This window comes from Callospermophilus lateralis, chromosome 4 (assembly GCF_048772815.1).
Source record: "Callospermophilus lateralis isolate mCalLat2 chromosome 4, mCalLat2.hap1, whole genome shotgun sequence".
NCBI lineage: Eukaryota > Metazoa > Chordata > Mammalia > Rodentia > Sciuridae > Callospermophilus > Callospermophilus lateralis.
Window position 1 is genome coordinate 101,757,228 of NC_135308.1, and position 25,009 is coordinate 101,782,236.

A 25,009-nucleotide genomic window follows, 5' to 3' on the forward strand; every position below is an offset into this window, starting at 1 on the left:
TGGTGAATGAGAAATCTTTGTGTACTTCTGGTCCAAGCTCTCTCCCTTGTATGTGCATCAGCTCCACCACTACAGTTAATATAAACACACAATTCTAGGCCCTCTCTTGGCAATTTTTGAATTAATATCTCTAGGATGGGCTTAATAAAACCAGATCAAAGATTAGTCTGGTGAACCATGGTATATTAGCAATGGCCACAGAAATTGACCCACACAAATATACTCACTGGTTTCTTGACAGAGATGCAAAAACAATGCAATGGAAGAAGGCTGACCTTTAAAACAGATGGTATTGAATCTTTTGGGCATTCATAGAAAAAAGAGAAAAATGTTAAAAAATATATAAACTTGGCCTAAATTTTGAATTTTATACAAAGTCAATTCAAAATGGATCATGGATGGACTTAAATGTAAAATATAAAACTACCAAACTCTTAGAAAAAATATAGATAAATCTTTTCAGAACCTAGAAGTAGTTGAAGAGTTATTAGAGTTGATACCTTAAAGCATCATGTATAATATGAAAAGTGAAATATTGCACTTCATCAAAGTTTTTAAAATTTTACTACGCAAAAGAATCTCTGAAGAGAATAAAATGATAACCTACAAACTAGGAGACAATATTTTCAAACTGTGTATCTGACACACAAAAAAATTGAATCTATAAAGATTTCTTCGAATTCAACAATTAAAAGACAAAAAATCCAATATAAAAATGGGCAAAGACAAAAACAGACATGTCATCAAAATGTATAAAAATAATAAGCACATAAAAAGATATCTGTCATCATTACCCATTAGTCTTTAATACAAACTGAAGACCCAAAGAGATATCACTATATACCTATCAGAATGGCTTAAATTAAAAAAATAGAATGAAATAATGCAAAGAGACTGGGTCACTTACATATTATTTGTAAACATGTAAAATGGTATAGCTACTCTGGAAAACAGTATGGTGATTTTGTAGAAGACTAACATGTTCTCACCATGAGCCAGCAATTGCACTCTTGGGTATTTATCCTAGAGTTATAAAAGCTTAAGTTCACATAAAAATATTTACACAAATATTCATTGCATCTGTATTTATAATATCCCCAAAGTATAAGCAACCCAAATGACAAAAATATACAGATTGAAAACAGATTAATGGTTGTTAAGGGTTAGGGAGAGGGAGAGGAGGGAGTGGCTGTGGCTATACACAAGTAGCACAGGGGATTCTTACAATGAAGTTATTCTGTATCTTGACTGTGGTGGTGGTCCCCCAAGTTTACACACGTGATAAAACTAAAAATCACTTATAACTAAGCAAACACACCCACAGGCACATAAAAAAATATATAAACCAGGTGAAATCCGCCTAAGGTTGATGGACTGTGCCAATGTCAATTTTTTGCAAAATGATATTGTGGTGGGGGATAAAGAAGGACTTCTCTGCTTACTTTTCACAATTGTATTTGTACCTGTAATTAGCTCAAAATGAAACTTTCAAAAATCACTGGACGTAAAATATACTAGAAATATAGAGAAAATGTGTAGTTATTTGTGGGCATTTATTTTAAGAATTGTATGATATGATTAGAAGGCATAGAGCTTGGCATTCCCCAAAGGAATGTTTGCCCAGTGATGGCCACTACACTGCCTTTAAAGGGATGTGTCCAGTTAACCTTAGGAAAAGGCAAAGTGGGTGGGACTGGCAGCTATGGAAGCAGTGTTAAAATTATTAAAGGCAGTAGAGTTAAGCCTGCACTAAAAACCCTCTTCTATTTTTCCTCTTACAATTTTTCATCTCTCCTTTAAATAAATATTACATACATTTTTAAAGAATATCAATATGGAGGACATCAGATTAATACAATCCTAAAATGTCTAAATGTTAACCTGGCCTGGGTTGGCAACTCTGTGCAATTAACTAGTCCCCAATACAAACGTAATGAAGAAGTAACTAACTGTTATTTGGAAATGATTATTCTAGGGAATTCATGTTGGACAGTTCGCAATTTTTACTGTTTTGTTTATATAGTGTATTTTTAGAACAAATTAATTTTGAAATGTGTTTCAAAAAAAACAGTTAACGTAGTCCTTTCCTCCAGTTGGTCAAGGGGAACTAGATAGAATTAAATCAGAAGACAATAGAAAAATTGATGTTCATGTCTTGCTAGAAGCAATGAAATGGAGTTCTGACCTGAAGGCCAGGGATAGCAGAGAATGGAGGAAAGCAGCCAGGTGGAGAGAAAAGGGTGAATTCCATGCTCTTTTCCTTTATCTATCATCATTTAACACAGTTGCAGTTAAACACTAAGTCACACTAAGTTAGATGGAGTTAGCTTTAAAAACCCTGTAGTTAATCACAGGACCAATCAACCTAAGCTTGCATTAAAAAGAAAGAAAAGAAAAGAAAACAGAAAAAAAAAAAAAAACCACAAGGTAAAAGCAATAACAAGTCCCTAGATACAGCAATAATTTAAAATTAACATAAATTTACAGGATGTCATAGTGCCATTCTTGGTATTATGATATTCAAATTGTTTTAAGAAAATTTCAGTGACAGTTTGTCTTTTTTTAGTAAGGAATATATATTGGTATTAATTGAAAAAAAAATGTATCACTGAGAGAAGTAATTTTAGAATAAACCTTTTCAAATTAGAGTTGTGTCTTATAGTCAAACAGATTTAAAAATCAGATTACTATAATTTGCTTAATATTTAGATGACCATTTTAGTTCACAACCATTGTCTTGTTTTTTTTTTTTTTTTTTTAAGAATCAGTTCTATTATACTTTAGATATTTATTTTTAGGCTTCTAATGTGAAAATTCATTCTAAGAGAATGGATACAAATTTCTGGGTTTCTAATAAAATGTTTACTTCTAAAGTTCATGGAAGTGTTTCAAATGGCTTCTCAAGTATTCTGGGCTGGGGAGCAGACATGTGTGAATGATCTTCAGCAGACTTTTCTTGAGAACTTAAAGCTCTTCCTTTCAGAGAGTCACTTAGAAGCAAAGGATCCTCAGGATTTACTCAGCCACACTATGGAAACACAATAAGATGCAGTTTGGTAAATCTCAGTTCTCATTCATGAATGATATTTAAAAATGGGCCATGAAACTAGACCACAAGAGCAAGAAATTAGGTTTTCACTTATATGTGCTTTACACCTTTCCCTTCTATATTGCAAACATCTTTAGCAATGCTGCTGGCTTTTAGGGACACTTTCCGGACATCTGCATGAACAAAACATGTTTGGCATAAAAATTGCCAAACAGAAGATGCAATCAGGATTCTACTTTCCAGGTTCCCTCCTCTGTGCTTCTATACTACATTAAATAATATTTCTTAACCGAAGTCTGAGCTTTCAAAAGGCAAATAAAAGACAAAAGGACTTTTATTATCTAAAACTTTCCATTTGATCTGATTCCCATCTCCAACATTTGTGCCATGGAATTTGAAATTGTTTGAGGGGAAAAAGTAGCTGAAGCTAAAGTAGATAATATGAAAACAGTGTGAATATACTTATGTTGTTTCTATTGTCATATTGGAAACTTATATTCATTTTATCTTAACGTGGATTTTATTTAGCTGGAAGCACTTTGTGTGTGTGTGTGTGTGTGTGTGTGTGTGTGTGTGTGAGAGAGAGAGAGACTTTCTACTTTATTTCAAAGTCAAACATAGACATACAGAATGGAGAAAAATACAAGGTAGATGCCATCTTTATTTGGTATAGTCTATTGAAGTTTTTATTACTTGACCTAATGACATGGTTCCCAGATTCTTTCTTAAGAAGGTCATTTTGTTTGATGACTAAATCCCTTTTAAATTCTCTCTTGGATAAGTAAAGGTAACATATCTGAATAAAATAACTTGGAAACTTGTGGAAATGAAAAATGTCAATACCCTTTTTAGTCTGAATAATATTCATACATTTTAAATTATTAGAAATGGTTGGCTAAAAGCCTTTTCTATGAAAAATGCTTTTGACTACTTATTACTTTCAGCTCTTCTGTATTAGCAATTTATATACAGAGCATACCAGTCTTTACTGTTCAGGCAAAAATGTTTCAGATGTGTTTATTTGGATATGTTTGTTCAGAGAAACTAGTACACTGTGTTTAAGAAATATGGAATAGATAACTATGTTCTTCCTCTGAGGTAAATGTGTACTAATCCTGTTGTTGGCAATTGATATATTAATTACATCTTTTTCTTCCCACTTCTTGAAATTTGAAATTACAACTTTATATTCTTATTGGTACATTATAATTATACATAATAGTGGTATTTGTTGTTACATATTCATACATGCACAGAATATAACAATATAATTTCATCCATATCATTCCCCAGTACCTCCCTTTCTCTTCTCCTCCTCCCTACCCTTGGTTCCCTTCTTCTACTCCACTATCCTCCCTTCTATTTTCTTTAGATTGCCCTCCAACACACACACATCACCCCCACCTTTTTTTCCCCGCTAGCTTCTACTAAGAGAAGAAGCACATGACCCTTGACTTTCTGATTTTGGCTTATTTTGCTTAACATAACGCTCTCAGATTCCATTCGTTTTCTTGAAAATGACATAATTTCATTCTTTTTTTATGACTGAATAAAACTACATTTTGTGTGTGCATATGTATATATATTTTTTTCTTTCTCTGTCCATTCATTGATGGACACTTAGACTGGTTCCATAATTTGGCTATTTTGCATGATGCTGCTATAAACATGGATATGAATGTATTGCTATAGTATGGTCACTTTAATTCTTTAGGATTATTACTGAGGTGGTTCCATTGTTAATCTTTTGAAGAACCTTCGTACTTATATCCATAGTGGTTATACTAATTCCACCATAGTATAACAGTATTTCTTTTTCTCCACAACCTCTTCAGCATTTATTATTGTTTGTATTCTTGATAACTGCCATTCTGACTGATGTGAGATGAAATCTGTGTATAGTTTTGATTTGTATTTCCCTAATTGCTAAAGATGTTGAATACTTTTAATATATTTTTGTTATAAAAATATAATTTGAAATTGAGAATTAATCCTAAAAGTCATCTGGACAATTCTTGTCCCCTCATTTCACAAACTTAGACACAGAGAAAGTGCCTTCCCCTTTATTCTCTATTTATTTACTGGCACTTGATCATTTTAGGACCCTGGTTCAGTCTTATTGTCCTAGGCTTCTAGGAAAATCTTTTCATAAAGTTAGATATAATTTCTAAAATTCACCATATTAGATAGATTATCAGGTCAGCTTTATAAAAATTGCTACTGAACAGTAAAAATTTCTGATTTTAATTTCTATTGAAACTGTTTCTTTTCTTTTACCCTTGCATTACCTGGCATATAGTCACAAAAGTAATTTAATTTTAGAAACATTCTGGGAAAAGATAGAACCAAACACGTTTTTTAGGAAAAGGTTAAATCACCACCTCAAGGATTATTTGGAGTTTTTTTGAATGACTAACTCGAAACTTTCATGTTAGTGAAGGCAGCAGGATGGAGAGTGTGTTAAAAGTTTGTGGAACTCTTGGTGCTAAATCGGAGTTTAGAATTCTGTGGTATCTGGCATAAATATTAACATTGTGTTAAAAATTCTTTTATTCAAATTATTATTAAATAAATGAATGTGGGTTAATACTCAAAATTACTATGAAGGCATGCCAGGCTCAAATTAATTCAAAAATATATTTAAATTAATCAGTCAGATCACCATGAAATTAGGAAGAATAGACATAGAGCTTTCATGTAGTATATACAACAAATCAGTATCCAGATATACACATACCTCACCACACACCTATGCATGCATGTGCATGCATATACGTGTACACACATACACACACACACACACACAGACACACACACACACAGGAGAATGGGAAGAGATCCAGAAAAGGGAAAAATTTATACAGGCAGAAAAATCAGTGTCCAGATCATCATAGTCAAATTAAAGAGGTAGTTTTTCAAGTATTTGGGGCAGAAAACACACATTTACCTCAGATACTTGGATAATTGCCTGTGTTTTCCACTTGCTTTGGCCAAGGAAATCTTGCCACAGAGACAGACTAAAGACTCTGTCTCATCAGCCTTGGAGAACTGAGACAGCAAAATGGTCCTTGCTGCCCACACTGGTTGGAACAATGACAGATTGGGCGCCCTTCTGAGGCATGCTAACCCCACTCTGCATGAAGCCTTGGCGATACAGCTATTAATAGCCCAGAAATTAAACATTCCCATTTCCCTTTCTTAAGAGCATCAGAAAATTTAGGTCAAAGAAAAACTATTAGGGGCCAGTTTTCCATAATTGTTACCTACTAAAACTGAAATATTGAGCCAAAATGCATATCTGGTTATAATAAACACGGAATTTAGAAAATGGATGATTGTTTCAAAGTTATAACTTAGTAGTGCTACTTTTTTTAAAAAGGAGCTTGGATAAAAATAACAGACTTTCCATTTATTTTTAGAGTTTTAAAGTATATCAATGATTCAATATTATATTTCTCAATGTAAGTTGAATGTACAATGATTACTTCTGACTTTCTTTGTCTTAAAATCAAAATGATCAGCTTTTTGGAAAACTGGAATGTCTTCTTTGCTACTCAGTTAATCTGTAACCATGGCATCTTTCTAAAAATAGTAAACAACTCTGTTACTTCTTTCTTTGAATCAGGAGAAAACAGAAAAGCATTGCAGAACTTAATAGGCATTGTGAGCTTTTAGACTCTCCATGCAGTGCCCCAAACAGGTTTACACATCTCTGTGTATTTACCAGACAATTATGCCAAATCAAGCTGGAAACTACACCAATTACATCAGTTTTTTGAAAGCAGATACAGATAAAGGGTGATGTTGAAAATTCTTCATAAGTGAAAAATATTATAATTATATAGCATGTTATAATGACATTAACTCATTTCATATGTTTATTATATTATATAAGGATATATAAAATTTATTAAGAATATTATTTGGCGCACAATTTTAAGATTACTGTAACTTGATATGAATAAATTCTAATTCAGATATATTTAATGTGATAAAATCATGAGGAAATGTTAAAATGTAAGCCTTTTCTATTTTGTCAAAAAATATTTATTACATATAAAGCTCTGATAAAAGATTTTGTAATTTTTATTTTCACCCATGAAATATATGTATGAACATGTATATATATTTATTATTAAATATTAATTAAATATATGTATATATTTATACACACACATACATATGGCCTAATAACAAGCAGGGGGAAGCTATAATAATTTAAAACATATTTTTTTCCAACTAGTTAACTTATACAGTTATAATTCTAATAGTATAAACAGCAAATAAATTATAGTAGATGGTTTGAAAACTTGATATTATAATGCACGCTTTGGCCTAAAAATAGTTAATTGAAACTTTGATATATATTTTCCTGCTTTTTTTTACAGCATAATAATTCATACAGACAAAAAAATAACTCATTCAAAATGTTTTAATATCTTATCTTACAATGCATATATCTATAAAACTTTTATATAAATTTTACCATATCATCCTAACAAAACCATTGTAAAGTGGTAGCAAGAAAATTATTAATCTCATTTCATTAACAAAAGAATTTTTTAAAAAGAAAATTCTCAATTTTCACACTATAAAGCCAGATACAGGCAGATATCAATGCTCCAGATTCAACAACCTGAACTTCTTTTTTTTCTTAATATTTAACTTTTCCAGATACGTAAATCAGACCACATAACTTTTATTGTATATCACTATCACTGTTAGAAAATGTTTAGTTTATCAGAGTGACTAGATTGCCTGCCACACACGCAAATGCTCTGAGTCATTGATAATTCCAAACTAAGTTAGAGAGTACTGTATAATTTTAGGCTATTTAAAATAAGAATTTCATTAAAATCATCTTTTTCAATTCATTTTATTTTTTAAACAGAAGAAAAAACGCCTTAATATTACTACTGATAGAATAACCAAGAAAATAAATAATGATATAAGATCCCTTTCAAACAAAACAATTTTGTAACTGATGATTTTTATGGAATGTCTGACCTTTTGAGTTTTGGGAATGTGCAATTCTGTCCTTAGGGTGCCTTGTGCAGGCAGGCTTCCTACCAACCACCGCCTCTCAGCTAGGAGCCTGCTGCCCTAGCCACCCCAGGAATTTGACTATGCCCCCGAGGTTTTTGCCTCTTATTAAAGGAGAATGAAGTAAATTCAGAAAAAGTGTTTACCTCTACACATATGGTAAATTTAGGAAGCTACCAGAAGGAGAGTTTAGTGCCTCCAAATTCTTATCACATGGTTCCTCCAAACATTACTGGAATTTAATGAAACATATTGCAAGGGAAAGGAAGACATGTTAATGGGTCTTACAACTCGCTGGACAATCTCTCTTGGTACCCTACAAATGCAGCTGTTTTAGATTTGGCAGCCTCCTTCCTTCCTACTCAGAACTGACCCTGGGACCCCAACCTCTGTTTCAGAACACCCCTTATGTACTCAACATCTGAGTCAGGTATCCCATGAGATCAGAACAGCAGGGAGCAGTTCTCTATCTTTTCTCTGCCAGGGCACTTTTCCATCACAGTGTTTTACTGTATATTATCCTCTCATAAGTGATTGCAGACTCTGGCATAAATCCCCAAATTCCTTTCTCCTAAAAAGTAAAACACTATTTTAATTTCTAATTGTCCAGTGTTAGCCATCATTAATGGTCACTCTGGACATGTGAACATCTGAGGAAGTTGACTCAGGTTCGTGTGGATTTCTCAAAGCACTCCTGAACAAGCAATCTCTTTATTTGAAACTGCATTGGGATACAAGTGAGTGACATCTCACATATTGCAGGGATAACTTTGAATCCACTTATTTTTTTTAAAATGTGCATACTCATAAAAATGGATGAATTCCAGTCATTTGCGACAACATGTATGGAACTAGAGATCATTATGTTAAGTTACATGACCCAGGCACAGAAAGACAAATAGTTGTATGATCTCACTCAGATGTGTAATTTTTAAGAGTTGATCTCCTAGAAGTTGAGAATAAAATGATGGTTACTAGAGACTGGAAAAAGTGAGGTTGGGGATGAATGAAGCAAGGTTAGTTACAGATTAGTTAGAATAACATTATAGTTAGAAGGAAGAAGTGTTTGTATTGCATTACACACTAGAAGAGCTGCAGATATCAATAATGTATTGTGTAGTTTTAAAAAATTAGATGCAAGGATTTTAAATATTTTTTTACCATATGTATGTATATCATATACATATATACATCATAGTATTCCATTCATATGCTCAATATTTATATGTCAGTTTAAAATAAGAATAAATATAATGTACAAATTTCTAAATTCTCAATGCTATTAGTAGCAAATTATTTGTGACATACCAAAGTATAGGTATCCTTTGTAGGAGTGTCACTGAGTAGTTCAAAGAATAAACTTCTGAGCACCTACTCGCTTCAGTTATAGTGGCTCTTGATAAACAGAGCATCTGGTTCCCTCAGATGTCTGAACTTTCAACAGCTTGGAAGATAACCATGGCAGCCATGCCAGAAGGAGCTCAGGGAAGCTCATTCAGGGAATGTACACATCCCCTTCTCTCCAGACTTAAAACTTCAGATTGCAGATAAGCACATTCTGCTAATACAGCAAAAAACTACCAAGATCTTATTTAAAAATGGGGGGAAAAGAATATATGTCATATTTACAGTTTCAATTTTTATCTAAGGAGCTTAAAATTTCATATGCTTAAAGTGTCCAAGTTCTAAAACCTTTGTTACTATTTACCATAAGAACTAAATTTGTAACAAGCTGTCAGCAGAGGCAAATTGTCCTAGATACATTTGTCTATTTAAATAACTACCATCAGGGTCAGTAGTAGCTAGTAAGTAGCCTAATTCTAATAATCAGGCTAAGTTAAGAGTAGGAGAAAGAGATAGATGATCATCTGTTAATTGCACCCTTTTGTATAATGCAATAACTGCATTAATAAACATATACAATTGCTATAAGATCTTCATGGTATGAAGGAAAGGCTATGGTCTTTGACATTTGGCACACATAGGTTAGCTATTTACTCTACATATTTAATAACCTGTGGAATCAGGAGAGACAGTTAATCACTATAAGCCTCATATTTATGAAAGAGAATACTGTAGTTACTGTTTATACATTACCCATGGCAACTTTTTATATATGTTTTTCTTTTATTTCCGTCCTCTTTACTATTAATAAATATAGACATAAAAATAAATATTACTCAAGACATTGCTATCATGACATCCTGATTCAACTACTGATTAACTCTTTAGGATTATTGCTTAAATGTATTTTAGTATATTTTTCTTCATTAAAATTCTTTGAAGCATAAGCATATGCTTTAGTGGGTAGACTTATACTGTGGGGAGTAAACTTTACACAGGGTCAAAATTTTCATTTTTGTTGTTATTTGTTTTTTTGTGAAAGGTCTCCAGTTACTAATCTTTAAAAAGTGAATCACAAAGAAGCAGAGAGGTTTGAATGGGCAAAGTTTGTCACTTTTTCTGTCACCCTCCTTTGGACCTCCATCCTCAGGGTCTAGAAGACAGCTCTCTCTGTTCATTATTTCAACTTAACCTGTCAAGGAGTCGTGGCAAATCCCCGAAGTTCATGGCTTCCTGTCTGGAACTTGGCATCCACACTCTCCCTTCAGCATTGATCTTTCCTCTTTCAGGTAAAAACAGAAAAGATGGAGAGAAAAGCATGGCGGATCCCTTTCTCCCCGTCTGTGCAAGCCTGCCTCCAACCTGGTGATCGTTCACACTCACCATTTGTGTGAAAACCTTGTTTTTTGTTTTTTTTTAATATGATACTAGATTTGACTAATTAACTCAATCTCCTAGTTTCTGCAATTTTCCCCCTGCAAACTAGTTTTTAGAGGATGTTTCCCCATTGAAACTTCTAAACATAAAATATTTTTTTCGATGTAATTTATAAAGCTTCACTAATAACTGCAAAAAAAAAATGCCTAGTGAACTAACCCAGTACCTCATATACTGGCCAAGTGAAAGTTTTGTGTTTTCCTGTCTTGTTTTTCTTTGAAACCATAAATCTCAGAAGTTAGCTCATTACCTGAAAAAATTTATGAAGAACTGGTGAAGTATAACAGGAGTATTGCCACTGAATGGACTATTTGATTTATTTGAGCAGGTAATGAACAATGTTGCTCTCCAATCCACCAATGCATCACCTTAATTAGGACATAAAATAAGAGGAGCGATGCTCCAGCAGCCTTTCCTATTCTAGTGCCTCCTTAGTCTTTGGTAGGAAAGAGGAAAAGGAGCAATAACCACAGAAGAGTGACCACGTCCCTGAAGGGACTGGGAACAATTACTGGGATTCAGAAGTAAACACGGACGGTATGGGTAGGAAAACACCATCTCTGTAGCAAGATTTATGGGAAGATGGCTAAGCCACTAACAATGCGCATTTATGGTGAATTTTATTAACTGTAGCCATCAGCTTTCTTTCTTTTTTCATTTTTTCTTTTCTTTTCTAATATATTTATTAGAAGGACTTGGGCAGATGTGGAAGGATTAAAATGGAAGTATATAACTATTTCTGGGACTACTTAAATTTCATTATTTGAAAATACTTTCCTTCTTTAGTTAAAGAAACATATTTAAAATTCTTGTTTCTTCACAATAATATTTTTGTTCTTTATAGACAGTTTTATATTTAGATATGAGATAGTTTTCAGGCCTCTCATTTAGTAACTCTAGCAACTCCATCTGTAGTTTGAACAATGCTCTGGGAAGCCCTGATGGATATAGATATTTCCATCATTACATATAGTTTTATTTTAAAAATAATTTATTAGTCATCTTAAAAGAATAAATGTCTCTGATTCAAGATCTTACTTCCATCTTTTATATTTTGCAAACTCAGCTGGCATCACAGAAAGAACTGTCTTAGAATTTGAACTAAAAGTCTAGACCAATTTGCATTTTAATAAGTTATGTAAAATCATGTTGAGGGTTTTGAAGTGTCTGTAAACATCACCATGGAGACATGTGTCTGAGTCATTATTGTGGGCATCTTCCTACATAGTCCATATCTGAAATTATACCACCAAGGCCAGCTAGGAATAGTTTGAGAATGAAAGAGGAGAAGTTAGATTAGAAACCACATGACAAGGATGATGGGAACAGGAAAGGGAGAACATTCTTATTTAAACAAACTATACTGATATCAAGTAGGAAAAGAATACAGATTCACTGGCCTTCTTCTTGCCTCAGTCTCTTTCTAATTAGAATCTAAGTTCACTTTTATTGATGTCAGATGTTAAGAAAACTAGTAAGCTCCTATTACATGGTAGAGATATTTAATACTTAGCTTTCTCCTAGTACAGTTTCAAACATCAACAAGACCACACAACACTGATTTTCATTGATAATAAATGCATTTATAATGGCATTAATATGCATCTTAAAGTAGAGCCATTGCTTTAACTAATTTTCAGGTCAAGCGCAGTAATAAGCAGGGAATTTAATTTTAGGTAAAGAAGACCTGCCTTAACATAACTGATGTTCTTTATCTCCCAGCAACTTTCATTTTAAGATTATCTTATTTTAAAAAGGAATAATAATCAGTTCTTAATTTTTTTTGTTTCCTTATCATCTTCAAACTTTTCATTGAAATTTGTCATTTTGGTAAAAATAAACAATGAATCCTGGGATATTTTATGTGGTGCTTTGTTTCTACTCCTTGCTGGGGAAGAAAAAGACAACAAAATGTCATTCTTGTTAAACACACCAGTTTGAGATCAGCAATGTTTATATTGAAATAGCATGCTGTGTCCAGAGGTGTCCCAAACGGACTGGTGGTTGTGAAAGCACATTTCTAACAGTAGCTGTTAAGGAAGCCAAGTGTAGTTGTTGAATAGAGAGAGAACATGTTTGGGTTCCTGCTAGGTAGTCACTGACTTCAGTGATGGTTGAAGGGCATGGCATGTATTCTCCAAGGTCTGAGTTTCAAGTCTTCTGTCCCATGTGATTTATTAAAAAATGAGTTTCAAGTATTGATTGAAAAAATGTGGTCAGCTTATTTTTAATATGTGAATCATTTGGGAAATTTATTTGTCCTGCTATCTTTCCTAAAATGTCTGAAATCTTCTCATTTATTGTTGTGGACACAATTGACAAATAATTTGTTTTTCTGCTCATTTTCAAAAATTGTTTTACATATAAATGGGAACTGAATGAAAATCAAAAAGGTCTTTTTTTCTAAAACATTAATTTTCAGAAAAGATTAACACATATCTGTATGATGGTCAAGAAAGGCTGGGGATGAATTGATTAAGAATTTATAGATAGGCGATATGATAACCTATGTATTTGAGTTAGCAAATAAGATAACGATTTTAAAAGCTATAACCAATGTGCTGTAGTTTATGTCATTTTTTCCAAGATATACACTTGTGCCCACAAAATTTATATTCTCCTCTATAAGAAAGTAACCAGTGGAAAGTTATCAAGACCATTTTAAAATGTGATATCAATAATGCTATTTCTAAATTGTTGCTTTTAGCATAGTTATTGAGAAGTTGGTCTCAAGGCAAATTGACTGGGTACAAATTCTTAACTTTGCCATTTATTAGTAGGATGACCATGGTCATTTGATTTAATCTGTCCCTGACTATGTTTCCTCATCTATAAAATAGGAAAAATAATAGCATAGGATTCGAAATTAGTATGAATTATAAAAGTTTTGGCAGTGACTTAGCTGTAATAAGTACTCAACGAAAAATATGATTTTTATTAACATATACTGTGTAAACTTCTTTTTGTGATTTTCTGAAAATTTTGTTATATAAATTTTATGTTGTCATGGGTTTATTACTTACTTAAATAATATGGACAAATCCAAGAGAATGATAGAGTAAAACTATTGGCATTAAGATAGTTCTTTAGAAATTTTTGCAGACTGACACATTTGAGCTACATGATCTGAATCTGCAAATGGACATTTTCTTACCTGGGGCATGTTACAACAGGCCTTGACTGTGTCCTGTTCTGACTCTGAACTTGCCATTGACAGACTATGATTCTGACAGTAATCTTTCTAGACATAGCATCCTTCTACGAAACAGATATTGGCTTAAACAAGATCTAAAGTGTATGTGATTTACATAAAATATTGAACTATCTCTGTTGTCTACTGAAAGTCAATGATTTAATAGTAAAAATATTGAGAACCATGAAAAATTTAGAGAAAGAAATACAGATGTGGCAAATGAGACTGTCCATTTAACTGCAGATGATAGGGGATCATTCTGGAAGTTTCCAAAGTCCTTCACTAGGTAAGAAGGTGACAGAAATGAACCTCAATAATTATTTGTGAATTCCTTTTAGCTAATTTTGAAGGACACATTATGTAAAAGTAGAACACTAACAAGGATTTTGGTAGACTATTATTTATCTCCCATAAGGGTGGTTTTATTGAGCATTCTTAATGAACACTTTCTGAGAGGGATCTTTGCAGCTAAAGAAAGAATACATGGGTGAAAATCAAACATAGTAAGAAATGGGTAAAGACAATAGAAAACGAGGACTATTCATAGTGTTAGCCTCCAGCTGAGAAGAGAAGAAAGGCAAGACAGACAGTGATCAAACACCATGATTCTGAATGGGAAAAGATGCAAACAACCAATATGGAATGGCATCTGTGTTGTTACTTATATCAAAGTGAAGCTCAGTCAGTGGAATAGGCCTAACGCAATTAGAGGTGTCCACTCATGGTAACATCCTGCAAGTACTGGTAAGAATCAGGAAACAAAAATAGCAGCACTGCTATAGGGATATGATGTATGAGCTTAAACAAAATGCATTTCAGAAACTCCAAGGCATGGGGTGGGAGACATGTTAGAAAGACAGGGATGAAAATAAAACTATACTCATAAGAGCACAGAAGCAAAAAGCATGACTTAAATAATTTTCTATTATCTCCTTCAAATCTTTTTCTTTTTTTAAAAAAATTTTTTGTAGTTATAGATGGACAGCATGCCTTTATTTTATTTGTCTCATTTTTATGTGGTATTAAGATCAAATCCCTCACATATACTAGGCAAGTGCTCTGCCACAGAGCTACAGCCCCAGCCCCTCCTTTTCTTTTTCTACTCATTTCCTTCTCTAACTCCCCAAGTATTTAATTAATGATGGTGAGAAAAATTGATGAAATGACTTTTGCTAGGCTAGTCAGAAGAGTATTCCAGTTTTCCACCTCCACACCTCAAATCTTTAATAATTAAAGTAAAAGAAAGAAAACAATGAAAAACTAAAATAATTTATCATATAATATATCTAGACACTTAAAATGGAGTCAAATTGCAGAGGTCCTTTTCCTCAGATCAATTTCTCTATTTTATGGTAATTTAACTTTGGGATAAATAATGTTCCTGTGATTCATTAGCATGTGACCAAGGACAACCTAAGAAGCTCTAAAGAGGTATAGGAGGATAATAATAAAAGAGCTGTGTGTAGCAGTCCATTTTTGCTGGATTCAATTCTTAAGTATTTATTGAGGGTACAGATTGAAGGGGGTTCAAGAAAAAGGAATTCACAGGGTCAGAATTAAGTATTGCTTTTTTTTTTTTTCATTGACAAAAGAATCAGAAAAGTTGTCAACTCTTAAATAACTTCCCTTGTGCTGAGGAACAAGTAGTTCCTTATTTTATTTCCTGCCATAGCACTTTTCTCTCCATTCTGAAAAAAACTAAGCAAGTAACATCAGACTCCACTGCTTGAAAACCTTCCCTCTGCAAGCCACCACTGGGCTGGCCTGACTTCTACGAAACACTGTTCTATTTTTGCCACATCCTGATTACTTAGTATGGACTGGAGTGTCTTCACATTCTGAACTTTTCCTCACCTCTATCAAATTGACCAGAAAACATTTCACTTTCTGAGGTTTCTACTTTTTCTCAGTGGCAAGTGATAAATGAATGATGTGGTAAACAGATCCCTCACAATGATTAACCTGTACTAATAATCACCACTGCCAGATAGCTAAGACACTTGGGCGGCTCTTTTAGAGACAATGACAATAATACTGTTACTAGCTGAAGTTTACTGAGGGCTTCTATAGACCAGGCCTACGACTAGATACTTTAAGGATGTCACTTTAATCCTAACAACAATATCATCAATTTATATTACTTTTGTTTTATAAATGAGAAAACGAGAGCTTAGTAAATTTAAGTAACATGATCAAGATAAATCAGGGCATAGAATTTAAAGCCAAGTCCATTTTAACTCTAAAATTCCTTTTTTTTTAATAGTATGTTTTTTTTTCTCCATTATTTTCTGGGAAAAATTTGTAGGCAATTGCTAGATGGAAAATTCTACTTTACATCAGTTGAAAACTTACCAAGTAATATTGTCACACAAGGGTGTTAAGTGTTAAAGATGCTAAGCAAACTGATCCTTTGAATTTGTCATCTAAATTCCTTCCTTGTGATGGCACAGTTTTTTCAACACAAGTTTGAGAATACAAATTGTATTTTAGACAGTCATTATGGTTATGGAACTGTCAGGAGATCAATTGTGATAAGTTATTTTTATATAGTTACCAAATATTTATGAAAAACTCACTGTATATCAAACATATATCAGAGAAAAAAATAACAAATACAGTGTTTTACTCAAGAATTCTGCTCTTTACTGAATGGAAAACTGGAAAAGTTATGCATGCAATATCCCATTAAATATACCAAAAAATGCAGCTCTAATCTGATCTTTGTGAAATATTAGTCATTTGAAACTCCAAGAATTCAGAGAATAACAGCAAGGAAATGATTTATAGTTTAGTGGTTAAAGACTAACCTATGGCAATTTTGCCTTAAATTCCCTTTAACATTTTCTGAATACTTTTACACACAGAAAAGTTTTTGAATGCACGTAGTATAGAAGTTTATCTTTGTTTTAAAGTATTTTTTAACATATTTTCTCTCTAATTTTTAATTTTTTAATACTCTGAAATATTCTTCTTAATAACTAACTTGGGATGATGCTTTATGTGAAGTAATGAACTTCTTGATTTTGAGCAATAATGTATACTGTATTTCTGTGTGATTTTTTCACATAAAAATGGAATGTGTTTTCTCAATATAAAATGTGCTCTATTATTTATGTATCTGTTTTCAATTATTTAACATTAATAAGTGTAAATACAATATTACAGATGACAAATTTATTTAAGTAAAATTACCTATATTATATTCAAATGTGATATATTTCCAAATAATAAAATTTACTACCATCCATAGGGTGTGTCATGTGTTGCTTTATATTGGTGATGATATGTTCATTGATCTACAAATGCTTTTCTTCCTTCGGACAACCATAAAGAAATTGGTGAAGGTTTGGGTTTTGCCCACATTTCCACAGAGACCAAACCCATATGTAAAGAAAAAGCAATGAAGGCTAAGCAACTCATCTAATATAAAACTATAAAAGCATTAATTTCAGCTAAAAGATAAATATAAATATCTTCTTTAGTACTGCATTATTTGAAAATGAAGGTGTTACTTAATTATCAATTGTTATATTCAACAAGCCTAATTCAGTTGGACATAAACTCCTTTGTAGTACAAAGAAAAAAAAGTGATGACATTTTCTGAAATATCTGTACTAGAAACTGTCTATTAACCAAGAGGCTTCTTTAACAGTGTAAGCAACAAATAGCATTTTATCATTTTAAATTCTTTTCCCCCTCATTTTAAAAAAATCATGATGCAAAATATAAGTACATTATATGTGATTATCATGGCATTTATTACTTTCTATTATAGTTATTTGCTTGCTGGTCCATTTCACCCTCTTCAAGACAAAGAGCTGCTCAAAGCCCAAAAGTTTATCTTATGTATCTTTTCATTTCTACGACTTAGCATAGTGCTCTCAATTCAAAGAACAAGTAAATAACATTGTTACTCAGTTCTGAAGCATCTATGAAAACGTATTTTTGTGTTCTATAATAACAAGTCATAAGACTTTCACTTATGCAATGTGATGTTTTCAGAATATTCCTGTATATCTATGAGTTGATGATTATTTTCCATATTTTATATAAGTAGAAACATTTGTTTTATTATTATTTATTATTATAACATTAAACTTTATTATTCAAAATAATATGTAAAATTACTTGCAGAAATTTTCACTCTGAGTAAAATATATCACCTATATTATCATTAGGAATAATGTTATAGCATTTAGGGTAGGATTATAAGAAAATATTTGTTCCATATTGGGGAGAGAGAGAAAAACGGTTGATCAAGTGTCCTCATACCTGGATTAACTTGTGCTGCCATATATGATTCATCCATTCAGCAAAAATTCATCCTACTAATCTGTAGTAGGTCTTCTTAATGCCAATTACATTTTATCTGATGAAGATTATTATATGTATACTCAATAATAATGCTGTTTTAATGAATGTATTATCTTATTCCTTAAAAAGTGACATGAAATATTTTAGTGAACACCACAAATGATATTTTATTATTCCTCCTTATGGTTTATATTTAAAAGAAGGCAACAACACTTGATTATATTCTATACTTGTTTAGGTTAATTGCAAGGAAGGTGTTTTCGTACTCTAAAATGTAATCATTCCTCTAGTTGGAATTCAGTAATTCATTACTCATTTCATTCCAGGTCCCCCAGGCCCTCCAGGTGGTCTTCGAATAGAGGACATTAGAGCCACCTCTGTTGCCCTCACTTGGAGCCGTGGCTCAGACAATCACAGTCCCATCTCCAAATACACTATCCAGACCAGGACCATTCTTTCAGATGACTGGAAAGATGCTAAGACTGGTGAGTTGTATTTGTCTGATTAATTATTACATGTTTCAGTATGACTATTTCAATAAAATCCTGTAGGTTTTCAAATTTCATGATGTATGTTGAAATACTTTTTTTCTTAAAACATTTTTTTTTGTTTTAGCATACTAGTTTTTTAAGCATGCCTAAATCTGTAGTGGTAAAGCAACAAGGACATCCTGGTTTTCTTCTTTGAACTACAGTGAGGCTAAGATTCATTGGGAAAAAAAAAGAATCATTATAGAGCTTTGTTTTGGCAAGTGTCATTTATGACTCATTTTATCTCATTATTTAGGAACTATAGTTCTTCATTTTTTTAAAACAGCTGCATTAATCATAAATATTATATTAAGCATTCAAGTCTTACTCCCTATAGTCAATTACTTCCTGAAAATGATGGTGCCTGGTTTGAATTTCCTCAGGGAAAGATTTTAAGGTTTGGTTTCTTTCAAACTTTTTTTCTTTTCTTATATTAAGATTTTTTAAAAGTTGATAAGTAAAAGTTTATTATATGGATACTTTTGCTTACCTATAACTATTACCATTGCCATTTATCATTACTAACCTAGAATATCACACATCACTTTATTTTCTCCTGTAACATTAAAGAAGGTAGAAGATATTTTTGTAAAATAATAAGGAAGAATAGTAGAAATATCTGCTCATTTGTCACCAGAGGAAAAAGAATAAGGCAAGAATAGAAAATAAGATGTTTCTTCCTTTTAAAAACTGAAAAATAATCAATCCTGTGTTTCAAATATACTCTCAATTTAGCTTTATCCTGACATAGTTTTGCACAGTAAGGTGTTTTAACTTAGATTTATTTCCTATTGAATATATTGCTTCCTTTCAAGGAAAATTAGTCAAATAGAAACTTGAATCTGTTTCAAGGATTTAGGATATATCTTAGTGACAAGTAATTTTCCACATAGATGTATAAAGTTCCCATGAATTAGAAACAGGTGAAATATTCCCATTATACTGTGCTTATCATTATCAGGACTCACTCAGGCAACTTTCAAAAGTCTAGAATACAGGGGATTATGTTGGCTGGAGTTATTCTTGATGAAATCTGCTTTTAGTCCTAAAGTGATTCTAGTCATTTCTGAGGTGGTTTGAAGCTGTAATCAGTGTGGTATGATGGCCAAACACCATAAGCATGGTTTTCAGGCAACTACTGAGAGTTATTGGCTTTAGGAGACTCACAAGACTTGCTTCTGTTTTCCTCAAAAAGCAGTCAAAGTCTTTGAGTCTTCTGGCCTCAAGGTATTTGTAAATAGATCTATGGGTTAATGATCATGGTGGTTGCTAAAATCATCTAAAAGATGTTTTGATTTTAGTACAAAGGTAAGAAGTATAGTTTCCTCCTTCACTTTTTTTTTTTTGGCTTAAAATGTATACTCAAAACTAAAACCAAGATTTAGAAGCCTGTCCAGTTAATGCACAATAGTTTTTTTCTAAAACAAGCAATTTTTAAGTCATTAGCAATTCTGGTAGAGCATATCCTTAATTTATGGGTTTCAAACTCTTTCCTTAATCTTTCAATAGGAACATTCTGGAAATCCCTCTTCTTGACAATCACTTTCTGTTCTCCTTTGAGAAGATTGTTGGCATCTCTGAGCCAAGGGCTTCCCATTGTGTCCACCTTCTCAAAGCCTACTTATTTTCCTTCCTTTCTTCCTATCTGTTGTTCAAATCAAAAGCCCAGGTCCTTACTTGGAATCCAAATCCTCCTGCAAAATGACCCCAGTTGACTCTTTCTACTTAATCTCCCACCATTCTTTGAAATAATCTCTATGATCAAGTATGCATTTCTTGTCTTTGACTATATCCCTGATTTTTGGTGTGATTTGGGGTATTTTCATAGTGGACTCTCACATCTGCCCGAAATCAGTCTACTGGTTGCAGTCTGCACTGTGCATCCAGCTAGTTCTTCCTGTTCTCATCCAGCAGATACCTGCTCCTGCCTGTTGACTACTCAGCTTCTTGGAAAAGTACCAGGGTAGCCTTGGCCATCAGGAAAATACCACATCCTTGCCAAGATGGGTCACTTGAATGCTTCCAACATTTCTACTCTCCGGGTGTTTAAGCAATGCCAAGGTTTTGCAGTATAGGCAGGAGGGGATTGGATCATTCTTTATTAATAATTTTAAGTCTTTCATAATAATTTTTTCTTAAGCCCCCAAATTCACAAACTCACAAACTGACAAATAGTTCCATCAGCTTCTTCCTTTAAGCTTCTGCACTAGTTTCCTATGGATGGGATAACAAATTTCTACCAACTTTGCAGCTTAAAACAACAAAAATTACTCTCTCATAGTTCTGGAGGCCAGATGTACAGAATCAAAGTTTTGGCTGGGCTGCGCCCTCTCCAAAGGCCCCAGGGAACAATTTATTCCCTGTCTCTTTGGTTTCTGATGGCTCCAAGTGTTTCTTGCCATATGACTGCATCACTTCAATACTTATGGTCGTACTGCCTTCAGCTGTTTATGAGTTTTTCCTCTGTGTCTCTTATAAGGATACTCATCATTAAATTGGGGCCCATTCAGATAACCCAGGATGATCTTATCCAATATTCTTTACTTAATTATAGCCTTAACTTAAACTAAAAAGGGTTTGCCAAGACCTTCTTTCCAGTAAAGTAACATGCACAGGTTCAGGTCATTGAGATTTAGACAGGGACTTATCTTTTTTTTTTTTTTTGGTCAGGGGTACAATGTAAACTACTATAGCCTCATGGTGTCTTTTTTCATAGGGGGCTCAAGACCACTGAAATGCCTCCAGTAAGGATGAAGGTCTGCCAAACCCAGGGTCGTAACAACTCATTATATTCCCCCTTTACTCCATGAAGGGCCCTTTGCAATCCAGAATTTCACTTTTCCTCTTCTAATTACCTAAAAAGAAAAGTGCCTAAGTGTATCAAATAAAACAAACAGATTCTGATGATATGCAAGGGAAGAGTGGAATAGAAATAAAGTGGAAATAAAGAAGCAGAACAAAAACAAGAGGGAAAGCCAAATTTTTAATCAGAATGTCAAAAATTTATGTCAAGTCTATGAGCTGGGGTTGTGGCTCAGTGGTAGAGCACTTGCCTAGCATGTGTGAGGCACTGGGTTCAATTCTCAGCACCACAAATAAATAAATAAAGTTATTAAATAAAGCTATTTAAAAATTCTTTAAAAAATTATGTCAAGTCTATAGGACAAATCTATAACGAAATAAGAGAATAAATAGCAAAACTAGCAGCAGAGTGAGAAATGAAACAGTCTGAGCTATAAAAGAATTTTTCTAAAAGTAAAACTGAACACCAGGATGCTTTGCATTTATTATGGTAATGGGTACAACATCTTAAGAAGCTGCATATTCATAGTTTGCATTGCAGACTAAAACTTCCCTAAATATTAACATAATGAATCACAAGACAAGCCAAAAGAAAAAAAAATTTCCAAATAGGTAGTGTATAGGCATTTGCATGCACATGTATGTGTAAGTTAATTATGAAAATCCTGTAGAAATATTTTTAGAGAACTTAAAGTAAGGCATAGACCTGTCTTGGTTGTATATCTTATCATATCTCAATTAAATAAGCAAGCTAAGGTCATATCCTACCCATAATTTATAATTGCCTGTTAGTATTTAGTAACATGAATTCTGAGTACTTTACTAGTATAATATTTATTATCACTGCCCCAGATGATCTAAATACACAACCGTAACACCAACAACAAAAAAAAAGGTCATAATCATTATCCTTTTTCACCCTATTAGTAAATCTTTTGCTATGTGTAGACTACCCCTTTGGCAGCACATAAACTTTTTGTGCTAGTTTTACCTTTGCCTCTGGAAATCTTTCTAGGTTTCACCTCCAGAACACTGCTTCTTGTTCCTCAAGCTGTAGTTCCTGGACCAGCAGCATCTGCATGACCTGGGAGCTCCGTAGAAATGCAGAATTCGGTGTTATGTTGCATGTCTCTTTCTAGTTCATTATTTATAATAACTTCTTCTCTTACTTACTTGAACTTCACATTCCTAGTTATCATTTTTATTTTAATTCCACATAATATGTACATTCTCTTAAAAAAATGAAATGAAAATGAAGAGTGATACAAATAACAACTTAGGCAACTAATAATCTTCATTTAATATTTATTTTATTTAGATCCCCCAATTATTGAAGGAAATATGGAGGCAGCAAGAGCAGTGGACCTAATCCCATGGATGGAGTATGAATTTCGAGTGGTAGCTACTAACACGTTGGGTATAGGAGAGCCCAGTTTACCATCGAACAGGATTAAAACAGATGGTGCAGGTATGCACAAGAAACTAAATTCCAAAAGGTATATAAATGCAATCTCAGTCTAATAAGTAGAGGAGAGTATTTGGAAATAAATAATGCTCTAAGGTAAGTGATTCATCTAAAATGTATGTGTGTATGTATTTCACACATGTGTGTATTCTATATCAAGGCGGGCCAAAACCCCAAAACAGGAAATATTAAGTTTTGAATATTGTTGCATAATTAATGTAAGGAAAGAAGAAAATGGAAACCACTGCACAGCCTACCAGACACTATCTAAATGAAGTTGGTATTTAAAAGATAGACTGTAATGTACATTCTGAATCTTAACCAGGCAGATTCTGGATTAAACAGGTTCCAGGATTTAATCTAGAAGGTTAGTGATTTTTTTCACTTCTGAGGCATTTATAATTGAATGTCCTTGTGGATGGAGGATGTGGGCAGAGGGCTGAGGGACAGCAGGGCATGGAGAGAATTTACTGAGGACTTCTCAGATCAGTGCCACTTGGGGAGTCATAACATCCCCCAAGACATAGCCAGGATGTGTTCTTTTAACATTAGGTATAACTCAAGTACTCTTTTATCATAGCTCAACTTTGGCTGTTCTTCAAATTCAGATTGGCATTTTTATGGTAATTCCCAACTCCATTTAAGTACCTTTTACTGAAAGAAGCACTCTTTTCCCCTTTCCCCCTGAATTAATTAATTAAGTAACTTCTTTCTTTCTTCAAATTTGTTATACATGGCAGCAGAATTCATTTCAATTCATAGTACACACATAGAGCACAATTTTTCATTGTCTCTGGTTGTACACAAAACAGAATCACACCATTCTTGTCTTCATACGTGTATTTAAGGTAATGATGCCCATCCCATTCCATCATCTTTCCTACCCCCATCCCCCCTCTCTTGTCCCCACACCCTGAATTTCTAAGCAAACTGTTGTTTTGATTCTAATGATAACTCTTTATTTATCATTCCTGTATATCAAAAGGGTTTTGTTTTTGTAAGCTCTCTGAGTTCCTTTATTTTTAGTTTGACTATACTCTGCTAAACTTCAGAGCTTTATTTTTGGGGAAAAGTTTGGGGTTTTTTTGGAGGGTGGGTACCACAGATCAAACTCAGGGACACTTGACCACTGAGCCACATCCCCAGCCCTATTTTGTATTTTAATTAGAGACAGGATCTCACCGAGTTGCTTAGCACCTTACTTTTGCTGAGGCTGGCTTTGAACTCAAGAGTTTCCTTCCTGAGCCTCCTGAGTCTCTGGGATTACAGGTGTGCTATTGGGGAAAAGATTTTAAGCAGATAACAGACTATCATATAATCATATAATCCTTCTGTGCTCTCTTAATACCACTTATCCATGTTTCTGGGTACCTCAGTTACATGGTATAATTTCTAAACTTCTATTTCTAATGTCTTTAGTTTTTAAAACAAACTGATTCCCAGAGACAACCATCAATAAGCTGTCTCTCACAGTTTTATATAATGTCATAAAATTTATCTGGTGAAAGTGATGATCCTTAAGTGAAGAAAATAGGATTAAGATATAGGGTCTGTGGGGAGTATTTTCACCTAAATTTCATTTAACCTCATGATAATATTTCCATATAGGAGAACTGTCCTTATGATTGTTAATAAGCAGTAAACTCAGGGACACTGAGTAGTTTGCCTAAGTTAATGATACCTACTTGTGCGATTCAGAATTCAAATTCAGATCTGTCTGATTCCACTGATATATTGAGCTTTTCTCATAAAAGCAATATCTCAAGCAGGATCCTAACAATTCATTTGTTTATGTGAAGCATTAGAAGTTTGAATCTATTTAATCCTTAACT

General features: G+C 33.2%; 1 protein-coding gene across 1 annotated transcript in view; it reads left to right on the top strand.

Moving 5' to 3' along the window:
• The window catches only part of Cntn1 (contactin 1), a 252,914-nt gene that overhangs the window by 169,478 nt on the left and 58,427 nt on the right, over nucleotides 1-25,009 (top strand). Inside the window, exons 16-17 of the mRNA XM_076852771.1 lie at nucleotides 18,707-18,865; nucleotides 23,031-23,180. Coding sequence (XP_076708886.1) covers nucleotides 18,707-18,865; nucleotides 23,031-23,180 — 309 coding nt within the window. The remainder of the gene's footprint in view (nucleotides 1-18,706; nucleotides 18,866-23,030; nucleotides 23,181-25,009) is intronic.